This window comes from Amblyraja radiata, unplaced genomic scaffold (assembly GCF_010909765.2).
Source record: "Amblyraja radiata isolate CabotCenter1 unplaced genomic scaffold, sAmbRad1.1.pri S66, whole genome shotgun sequence".
NCBI lineage: Eukaryota > Metazoa > Chordata > Chondrichthyes > Rajiformes > Rajidae > Amblyraja > Amblyraja radiata.
In genome coordinates this window covers 882,883-893,696 of record NW_022630160.1, presented here as the reverse complement: position 1 = coordinate 893,696, position 10,814 = coordinate 882,883, and the positions used below count along the sequence as shown (strand labels likewise).

General features: G+C 46.0%; 2 protein-coding genes across 2 annotated transcripts; both read left to right on the top strand.

Moving 5' to 3' along the window:
• The first annotated feature begins 241 nt into the window (after window positions 1-241).
• Window positions 242-3,839, top strand: LOC116969498. The gene is made up of 2 exons (XM_033016373.1): window positions 242-557; window positions 3,532-3,839. The coding sequence occupies exons 1-2, from the start codon at window positions 242-244 to the stop codon at window positions 3,834-3,836; spliced, it is 621 nt and encodes a 206-aa protein (XP_032872264.1). The 3' UTR covers window positions 3,837-3,839.
• Window positions 3,840-5,372: 1,533 nt separating this feature from the next.
• Window positions 5,373-10,607, top strand: LOC116969497. Its single transcript, XM_033016372.1, has 4 exons — window positions 5,373-5,414; window positions 5,471-5,714; window positions 5,793-6,053; window positions 10,444-10,607. Exons 1-4 carry the CDS (start codon window positions 5,373-5,375, stop codon window positions 10,605-10,607), a joined length of 711 nt encoding a protein of 236 aa, XP_032872263.1.
• Window positions 10,608-10,814: the final 207 nt, after the last annotated feature.

Sequence of the window (10,814 nt, the reverse complement as noted above, 5' to 3'; positions counted from 1 at the left end):
CCCCCCCCCACTCACTCACTCATGTGATGAAATATCCCTGCATCAATCAGGACAGGTTATTCCACACACACATCTCTTCACAAACCGTGGCTTCCTCGCTGGGGTTTCCAAGGAAGATCACAACTGTCTGGAATTAAATTCTGTTCAAAATTAATGATTACAGATATGGGGTGGGTGGGGAAAATGTGTTTTAAATGTTAATTCTTCATTGTTCGTATTCGCAACAGAAAACAGAAATCGAATGTATTTCTTGGATAATGGAGACGAAATTGTGTTATACGGACCGGACAATGCTGAGAAAGCCACTGTTGTTGTCTGGGAATGGAAACCACACTCGGGGAAGGAAATCGGAAAATTGTCGACTTTTAGAAGAACGGGGAACTCTTGGAGCAAAGATAACGCCGCTGGCAACTTGTACCCGGAGATGAAAGTGAATACCTATACCCTTGCTCTAACAATTGATAACCCCACATTTAAATTGGCGGGAATTTTCACTTTGAATCAAACAGAACCGATAAAGCAAATCCTGAAACAATATGAAATATTTGTGATGAAAGGTGAGTGGGTGCGATAAGAATCAATAATGTTGAATTAATCTCTGTAAATATTGTCACCTATAATGAATGATGAGAGATGGCAGGAATTGTGAGACTTCTTCCACCCGGTGAAAAGTCAAACAACTGGGGAAGTGATTTTGTTCATTGATTCTGTAATGATCAGCAGGGATGGGTGATAATAGTTTGATGACTTCACTGGGAATAGCAAATCAATGAATCTAGCCACAGCGAATACCATGGTCTTCTTGCCGGCACAGGGTAAGGTGATCGCGGCAAGCAAGGTGGTATGGAACCAATGTGTCCGTGTAGTGGTCCCGGGGTGACACTGCTACTTAATGTTACCCTGTGACCAGGTGGATGGAAGTCCATCCATCACCTGTGGAACATGGGCTCTGCCATAGAGTTCACCTCTTGAGACCAGTCAGATACACCTAGAAGGAGTGGAAATAGATGCATATTCAACAGTTTGTGAATATTTGAAACAGAGAATGTGTAAATACAACAATGCCTGTATGTTGCCGGTTCCACCTGCAGTCCCACGGTGAACAGCCGGCATTTAACACAATCATCCCCTCCAAGCTGGTTACCAAACTCGCAGAACTGGGTCTCTGCGCATCCCTCTGCAATTGGATCCTCGACTTCCTCATTCACAGACCACAGTCTGTTTGGATTAGTGGAAATGTGTCAGCCTCAATAACAATCAGCACGGGAGCACCTCAAGGCTGCGTGCTCAGCCCCCTGCTGTACTCACTCTATACTCATGACTGCGTAGCCGGTCATAGTGCGAACTCCATCATCAAGTTCGCCGACGACACCACTGTTGTGGGACGTATCACAGATGGAGATGAGTCACAGTATAGAAGAGAGATCGAGCAACTGTCCATATGGTGCCAGCACAATAACCTGGCCCTCAACACCAGCAAAACCAAGGAACTGATTGTGGACTTTGGAAGGGGTAGGATGGGGACCCACAGTCCCGTTTATATCAACGGGTCGATGGTGGAAAGGGTCAAGAGCTTCAAATTTCTGGGCGTGCATCTTTCCAAAGATCTCTCCTGGTCCCAGAACACTGATCAAGGACCCACACCATCCTGGCCACACACTCATCTCTCCACTGCCATCAGGTAGAACGTACAGGAGCCTGAAACCTGCAACATCCAGGTTCAGGAATAGCAGCTTCCCCACAGCCATCAGACTATTAAACACAACTTCAAACAAACTCTGAACTATAACAGCTTATTGCACTTTATCTGTTTATTTATGTGTGTATATATATATATTCTATGGTAGGTAGACAAAAATGCTGGAGAAACTCAGCGGGTGCAGCAGCATCTATGGAGCGAAGGAAATAGGCGACGTTTCGGGCCGAAACCCTTCTTCAGACTGATGGGGGGTGGCAGGGAGAAGGAAGGAAAAGGGAGGAGGAGGAGCTTGAGGGCTAAGGAAGGGGAGGAGACAGCAAGGGCTAACAAAATTGGGAGAATTCGATGTTCATGCCACTAGGGTGCAGGCTGCCCAAGCGGAATATGAGGTGCTGTTCCTCCAATTTCCGGTGTTGCTCACACTGGCAATGGAGGAGACCCAGGACAGAGAGGTCGGATTGGGAATGGGAGGGGGAGTTGAAGTGCTGAGCCACCGGGAGTTCAGGTAGGTTATTGCGGACTGAGCGGAGGTGTTCGGCGAAACGATCGCCCAACCTACGCTTGGTCTCACCGATGTAGATCAGCTGACATCTAGAGCAGCGGATGCAGTAGATGAGGTTGGAGGAGATACAGGTGAACCTTTGTCGCACCTGGAACGACTGCTTGGGACCTTGAATGGAGTCGAGGGGGGAGGTGAAGGGACAGGTGTTGCATTTCTTGCGGTTGCAACGGAAAGTGCCCGGGGAGGGGGTGGTGCGGGAGGGAAGGGAAGAATTGACAAGGGAGTTGCGGAGGGAGCGGTCTTTGCGGAAGACAGACATGGGGGGAGATGGGGAGATGTGGCGAGTGGTGGGGTCACGTTAGAGGTGGCGGAAATGGCGGAGGATTATGTGTTGTATTTACCGGCTGGTGGGGTGAAAGGTGAGGACCAGAGGGACTCTGCCCTTGTTGCGTGTGCGGGGATGGGGGGAGAGAGAGCAGTGTTGCGGGGTATGGATGAGACCCTGGTGTGAGCCTCATCTATGGTGGCGGAGGGGAATCCCCGTTCCCTGAAGAATGAGGACATTTCAGATGCCCTGGATTCCCCTCCGCCACCATAGATGAGGCTCGCACCAGGGTCTCATCCATACCCCGCAACACTGCTCTCTCTCCGCATCCCCGCACTCGCAACAAGGGCAGAGTCCCCCCGAAACGTCACCTATTCCTTCTCTCCATAGATGCTGCCTCACCCACTGAGTTACTCCAGCATTTTTGTCCACCTTTGATTTTTCCAGCATCTGCAGTTCTTTCTTAATCCACACGGTGGGAGTGTTGACCACAAACTAGATGGGCCTGCAGTGCGGGGGATCACCACATGGTGGGAGTGTTGACCACAAACTAGATGGGCCTGCAGTGCGGGGGATCACCACACGGTGGGAGTGTTGACAACAAACTGGACGGGCCTGCAGTGCGGGGGATCACCACACGGTGGGAGTGTTGACCACAAACTGGACGGGCCTGCAGTGCGGGGGATCACCACACGGTGGGAGTGTTGACCACAAACTGGATGGGCCTGCAGTGCGGGGGATCACCACACGGTGGGAGTGTTGACCACAAACTGGACGGGCCTGCAGTGCGGGGGATCACCACATGGTGGGAGTGTTGACCACAAACTGGAGCGACCTGTTGTGTGAACACTATATTCTATGGTATATGGGCACATTGATCTGTTCTGTATTGATGCCTACAATATTCTGTTGTGCTGCAGCAAGCAAGAATGTTATTGTCCTATCTGGGACTAGACTTGTACAAACCACTACTCACCCTGAATCTCATTGATCTGTTTTTCACAGTTGAGGCAAGTCCACAGAGGGCTCAGTTGGGCAGTGACGTTACACTCAGCTGCACCATCTCCAGACTCTCAGATACAGTCAGTCTTCACTGGAGACCCATGGACTCATCCCAGCAGAACAGGAGCAACACTGATCAGATCCGCCTGGATAACACGGTCTATCTGATGGTTCGACACGTTACAGTGGAGGATGGGAAGCTGTATGTGTGTGAAGTGCGGGAAAACGGAAACATTCTTCACACAAGTAACGGAGATTTTACTGTAAACAACGGTGAGTGTGTACACCTCCCATTGGGTATCAAGTAGACACTTGTACCACGGTGCTTCTTGTAATATTATGTGTGCGCTCCGTGAAGAACTGTGGCAGTGACCAACTGCTCTCCAGTATAAAATGCTGCAATGATCAGGGAGAAGTTTCCAGAAAGTCTCTGTGTGGAGCAGCTGCCTGCTTGTCTCTATGTGACAGACACACACAGCACAGGAGGGGGATGTCTTTCTGTAACCATTGTTCAGTAAAGTATTTGTCAGTTTATCTTATCATCAATGCTCCAGTATCTGAGACTGAGACTGAGATACAAGACCGATCTTGCCATCAATGCTCCAGTATCTGAGACTGAGATACTGATACAGGGCTCATCTTGTCATCAATGCTCCAGTATCTGAGACTGAGATACAGATACAGGACTCATCTTGTCATCAATGCTCCAGTATCTGAGACTGAGATACAGGGCTCATCTTGCCATCAATGCTCCAGTATCTGAGACTGAGATACAGGACTCATCTTGCCATCAATGCTCCAGTATCTGAGACTGAGATACAGATGGCTCATCTTGCCATCAATGCTCCTGTATCTGAGACTGAGATACTGATACAGGACTCACGTCAAAGTGTCAGATAGAAAGTGTAGTCACCAGCACTTGCTGCTCACACACACACTGGGGGTCCCGACCCACACATCAACACTGAACAACAATCCATCCCCTCTCCCCACACTGACCCTTCTCTTCGAGTCTGGTGTTGCTTGAAGTGATTCCAGCTGCTGCAGACTCGGGCTTGGGATCAGCATTCAGCTGGGAGCAGGACCCGGGAACAGGGAAGGACAGGGAATCAATGGGTGTGAATGGGAGAGGGATGGTGGGAATAATGGGAATGAGCCGATCCACTTGAAGTGCCAACGTGTCCGGGTCAGTCCCCGTGCAGGCATCCTCTGGGCTGCTTCTGTCCACAGCCTGAACCTGAACCCGAACCTGAACCTGAACCTGAACCCGAACCTGAACCCGAACCTGAACCCGAACCTGAACCTGAACCTGAACCCGAACCCGAACCTGAAACTGAACCTGAACCCGAACCTGAACCCGAACCTGAACCCGAACCTGAACCCGAACCCGAACCTGAACCTGAACCCGAACCTGAACCCGAGCCCGAACCTGAACCTGAACCCGAACCCGAACCCGAACCCGAACCTGAACCTGAACCTGAACCTGAACCACCTCCTGCAGACTGACAGAGACATTCACCTCCCACACCGCTCTCGGGAGTCTCCGGGAGGTTTCATTCCATCCCGGGACATTCCCGGACAGTCCGGGTGTGGGGGCCAACCTCATGTTGAAATGTAGAGTGGAATACCCAAACTTCACTGCAACTTACTGCCGTACAGCACATTGTATTTTATAAAGATCTGATGAGTTTAGTGCGGCATTCATGAAAGATGTTACATTTGAAACTTGATCAGTTGAACAAAACACCACGAATGTTTATAAGAATACGGTTGAGAATCTGTGTATGGCACAGTAACTGTAATACTGAAAGGAGTTATCCTCTGTCTCTCTGATACAGATTTACATGAAGGGGGATACACACTTTACCGCTCCAGCACCGGTCACAGTGAACTTCACCTGGTTTGTTATAGTATTGGGTATTATCTCTATTCCCGTGCTAAGTGGACCTGGTCACCTCATCACCATCAACAGCTGAAAGTAATAGCATCTGCAGAACGTTCTCAGCCCACCATCATCAATGTCAAAGGGACCAACTTCGTGAATCGACTGGTGACCTCAGGGAAACTCTACGATGGCAAGGATTTCAATGTGAGGATTGTCCCCGTTGTGTTTCAAGATGCCGGACTTTACGTCTGTTATCTGGAACAAAATCCATTTCCCACCATTGATCTCATCACAGTGAAAGGTAGGAGTCAGAATGTTGCCACTGAGTTTACTGATGAACTTATTGTTTAAAATGTAAACAACCTGCTTGTTTCCACAGTCACAGCTGAACCGTCTGATGCAGTGACTGAGGGAGACAACGTTACCCTGACCTGCTCTGTGTCTCACGTCATTGGGTCAATGAGACTGGTTTGGATCAATGGCGATGGCAAACGTGTTGGAGAAAAGACACTGACTGAGGAAGAGAAATCACCGAGTCTGGTTATTCAGAAAGCTGAGAGAGGCAGAGGGAACTGGAGATGTGTTTTGTTTGATCAAGACCTGCCCCGGCTTTTTGTCCCGTGCTATCAGAAGGACAATAGTAAGTGATAAGGGTTTGTTCTTCATACTTAGAGTCATGATTGAGTTTTGATGTCGCTTATTGATCCTGAAATTTGAGTGGAATATTTTCTTCCAGTTTGAGTTGTCTACCTCTGTTATGATCAATGAATTCTCAAATTTCAAATAACACTTCCTGAACACCACCCCCTCCCCTTCATTGTGCACGCATTTATCCCACCACCCAGTGATCCTATTCTCTTCCCTTCCTCTTTCAACTCATTTCCCACCCCTTCCAATTGCAGAGTTTTCCTTTTATGTTCTTGCTCCACTTTCACCCATATCCCTCCCTCTGTTACTGATCTTACTGTAGATCAGTCAGTATTAGTTGACCTGATCTATGTCATGTTTTACTGCATGCCGCTGTGTACTCAAACATTCATCTGGTTGAACCAGGATTTATATAAAGGACTTCAAGATTATGTAAAAGGAAACACTATAGAAACGAAACAGAAATGGGAATTGGAAATGAATATTATTATTACTGACGAAATGTGGGAAAAGACATGTCTTTTGTTCATACGGTAACAAACAGGGATAAATATGGGCCAGGAAACCAGGAGACCAAGGTATGTATCTCCACTGCACTTTGGTAGTTCAAACTTCAAGTGAAAACTTTGCCTTGTGTACCATCCTAACGTGGTCATAATTTAGGGAACACTGTGTTTCCATGGACTCTGATTTTATACACAAGGTCTTATCCCACAATTAAATGTATCTGACGTACATCTGAAGTCATGTTCCTGGTCATTCTGGTGGATCTCATTATTAATGGGGTACAGTTTAAACACTGGATTGTTGCTTGTTTAAAATCAAACCAAATTAAAGTCTTCATCAGAAAATAAAATACTTATTTTCCAGAAACCAATGTGACCCCAGTACCTGACATGAGCCATGTTACTGAATATACGTCTGTGACTAGGAACACAAAGCAACAAGGTAAATAGATGACTCTGTTAATGAATCTCTAGTTGTACAGGTATTGTATTTGATGAAGCAACCTATTTCACATTTCACATATTATTACTGATGAAATGTGGGAAAAGACATGTCTTATGGGTCATACGTTAACAAACAAGTTTCTTATAGAAACTTACAAAATTCTTAAGGGGTTGGACAGGCTAGATACAGGAAGATTGTTCCCGATATTGGGGAAGTCCAGAACAAGTGATCACAGTTTAAGGATAAGGGGGAAATCTTTTAGGACCGAGATAGGAAAACGTTTTTCACACAGAGAGTGGTGAATCTCTGGAATTCTCTCCCGCAGAAGGTAGTTGAGGCCACACAGTTCATTGGCTATATTTAAGAGGGGGTTAGATGTGGCCCTTGTGGCTAAAGGGATCAGGGGGTATGGAGAGAAGGCAGGTACAGGATACTGAGTTGGATGATCAGCCATGATCATATTGAATGGCGGTGCAGGCTCGAAGGGCCGAATGGCCTACTCCTGCACCTATTTTCTATGTTTCTATGTCTAAACAGCCCCGCCTGGAGGGAGTTTGAATGGAAAACTAGAATGAGAGTATTTCAGACTCCTCTTATGTTAGCAAGATACAGCAACATCTCAGATTTATGCTGGAGACAATGCGGGAAGATTGGTGATCATACACAGATTTTGTGGGATTGTCCCAAATTGTATCAATATTGGCGAGACATTCAGGCGGAGATCAAGCTAATCTTGGAGGTGGATCTACCTCTGGAGCCGGCATGCTTCATACTAGGAGAGACTCCAGAAAATATAGATACCAAAACATAGAAACATAGAAACATAGGCAATAGGTGCAGGAGTAGGCCATTCGGCCCTTCGAGCCTGCACCATTCGCCATTCAATATGATCATGGCTGACCATCCAACTCAGTATCCTGTACCTGCCTTCTCTCCATTCCCCCTGATCCCTTTAGCCACAAGGGCCACATCTAACTCCCCCTTAAATATAGCCAATGAACTGTGTGGCCTCAACTACCTTCTGTGGCACAGAATTCCACTGATTCACCACTCTCTGCGTGTGGAAAAAAAATATTTTTCTCATCTCGGTCCTAAAAGATTTCCCCCTTATCCTTAAACTGTGTGTGTGGCCCCTTGTTCTGGACTTCCCCAACATCGGGGACAATCTTCCTGCATCGAGCCTGTCCAACCCCTTAAGAATTTTGTAAGTTTCTATAAGGTCCCCCCCCCTCAATCTTCTAAATTCTAGCGAGTACAAGCCGAGTCTATCCAGTCTTTCTTCATATGAAAGTCCTGACATCCCAGGAATCAGTCTGGTGAACCTTCTCTGTACTCCCTCTATGGCAAGAATGTCTTTCCTCAGATTAGGAGACTAAAACTGTACGCAATACTGTGTGGCCTCAACTACCTTCCGTGGCAGAGAATTCCACAGATTCACCACTCTCTGCGTGTGGAAAAAAAGTATTTTTCTCATCTCGGTCCTAAAAGACTTCCCTCTTATCCTTAAACTGGGACCCCTAGTTCTGGACTTCCCCAACATCGGAAATAATCTTCCTGCATCTAGCCTGTCCAACCCCTTAAGAATTTTGTACGTTTCTATAAGATCCCCCCTCAATCTTCTAAATTCTAGCGAGTCAGACATGCTTGCTTGGGCTGTTGCTGTTGATTGCAAAGAAGATGATTATAGAGTCATGGAGAAATGTAAAGTCACCAAATGTTCAACAGTGGAGGGAAAGATTGAAAAGTGTATATATGATGGAAAGTATAACAGCTAAACTCCAGTTAAGGACGGATGCTTTCAACATTATGTGGACACCGGTATTACTACAATTGCCAAGACTGATTAAGGACACGATTTCTCCATAGCCCCAGTGGAGGGGAGGAGTTCGATTGGTATTGTATACGTGTATTTGGAACCATATGTACAGACATGTGTGTTACTGTGTATAAGTACATACATAGTGGCCATCAATGACAAAATAAGTTATTCTAGTGACATACAAGTGTCTGGTTTAACATAACGGGTGATTATATATTAAGTTGGATTAAATATGATGAGCTTGCGTGGGTGCCTGTGAATGTGATGCTTCTGTGACAGAACTCTAGGATGATCTGATGTGATGCTGACAGCTGCTGTGTGATTTGTATATCTTGTTTGTATGTGGACTTTGTCTTGTTAATAAATGTTGAGTGTTGGCTCGAGGGGCTGAATGGCCAACTCCTGCACCTATTGTCAAAGATCCTTTCTTTGAATCTGACAACATAAAACATGAACTCACTTTTTTCCCTTTCCACAGATACTGACTGCTCAAACGGCTGAGTATTTCTAACATTTACAGTTCTTGTGCTCCTGGTTAGAGAGGATTGAAGCACAAGGGCAATATCCACTCTGTTGTCAGCAGTGCTCATTCAACCATTGTTCCAGGCTTAGACTATGATAGACATTTGTCCATTGTACAGTGGGAAGTATCACAGCTGAATCAGCTACTTTATCAGCCAACCATCAGCTCCCATCTCCTGCCTGAGAAATGTCAGTTGATTGTAACCAAGAAATAGAACCGTGTGTGAATGTTTACAGTCTCTAACTGATGGCTACTGAGGCAAGTTGTGGCTCTCTGATCTTTGTACTCGGCTTGTACTCGCTAGAATTTAGAAGATTGAGGGGGGATCTTATAGAAACTTACAAAATTCTTAAGGGGTTGGACAGGCTAGATGCAGGAAGATTGTTCCCGATGTTGGGGAAGTCCAGAACAAGGGGTCACAGTTTAAGGATAAGGGGGAAATCTTTTAGGACCGAGATGAGGAAAACATTTTTCACACAGAGAGTGGTGAATCTGTGGAATTCTCTGCCACAGAAGGTAGTTGAGGCCACACAGTTCATTGGCTATATTTAAGAGGGAGTTAGATGTGGCCCTTGTGGCTAAAGGGATCAGGGGGTATGGAGAGAAGGCAGGTACAGGATACTGAGTTGGATGATCAGTCATGATCACATTGAATGACGGTGCAGGCACGAAGGGCCGAATGGCCTCTACTCCTGCACCTATTTTCTATGTTTCTATGTTTTTAAGTAAGGTCAATTAATCTGGGGAAAAAAAGACACAATGTGCTGGAGTAACTCAACGGGTCAGGCGGAATCGCTGGAGAACATGGATAGGTGAGGTTTTGGGTTGTGACCCTACTTTAGACTAAAGGGCTGTGACCCGAAATGTCACCTGCCTAACCTGCTGAGTTTCTCCAACACCTTGTGTCTTTTATTGGTAAACTATCATCTGCAGTAAGTACCTTGTGTCTCAGTTAATCTGGATCACAAGTTAAACTCAAGACTTCTGATCTAAATTAGTCAGTGTGGTTAATGCCTGGTCTTTGGGGAAGCTTTTGAATGATGCGCATTTATTCTACAAATGTGAACTCTGTGTTTATTACTTTGACAGGGAATTACGATTTGATATTCATCATTGGTGGAATTATCGGGAGTCTGGCTCTTCTCCTCGTCATTGTACTGGCAGTGGTGTGGTATCAAAGAAGGCACAAGCCTACAGGTAAAGTACATGAAGACATCCTTAATGCAGCACAGATTCCCCCAAATTATCAATGACAATGTTATCTTTGTTACAAGGAGAAAAGAACAATATATTTTGGATAGAAAAGTATCTGTTTGTGCTTATGTTGTTGAGAAATTGATTTCAGACTTGTTGTGGTCAATTGAAGCATTATTTATGCAATGTGGATTGTCCTGTCTACCTGCGTTGCCATGAGGAGTCTGCTGTATGATGCTGTTCAGGTGGTGATCTGCAATGATCTG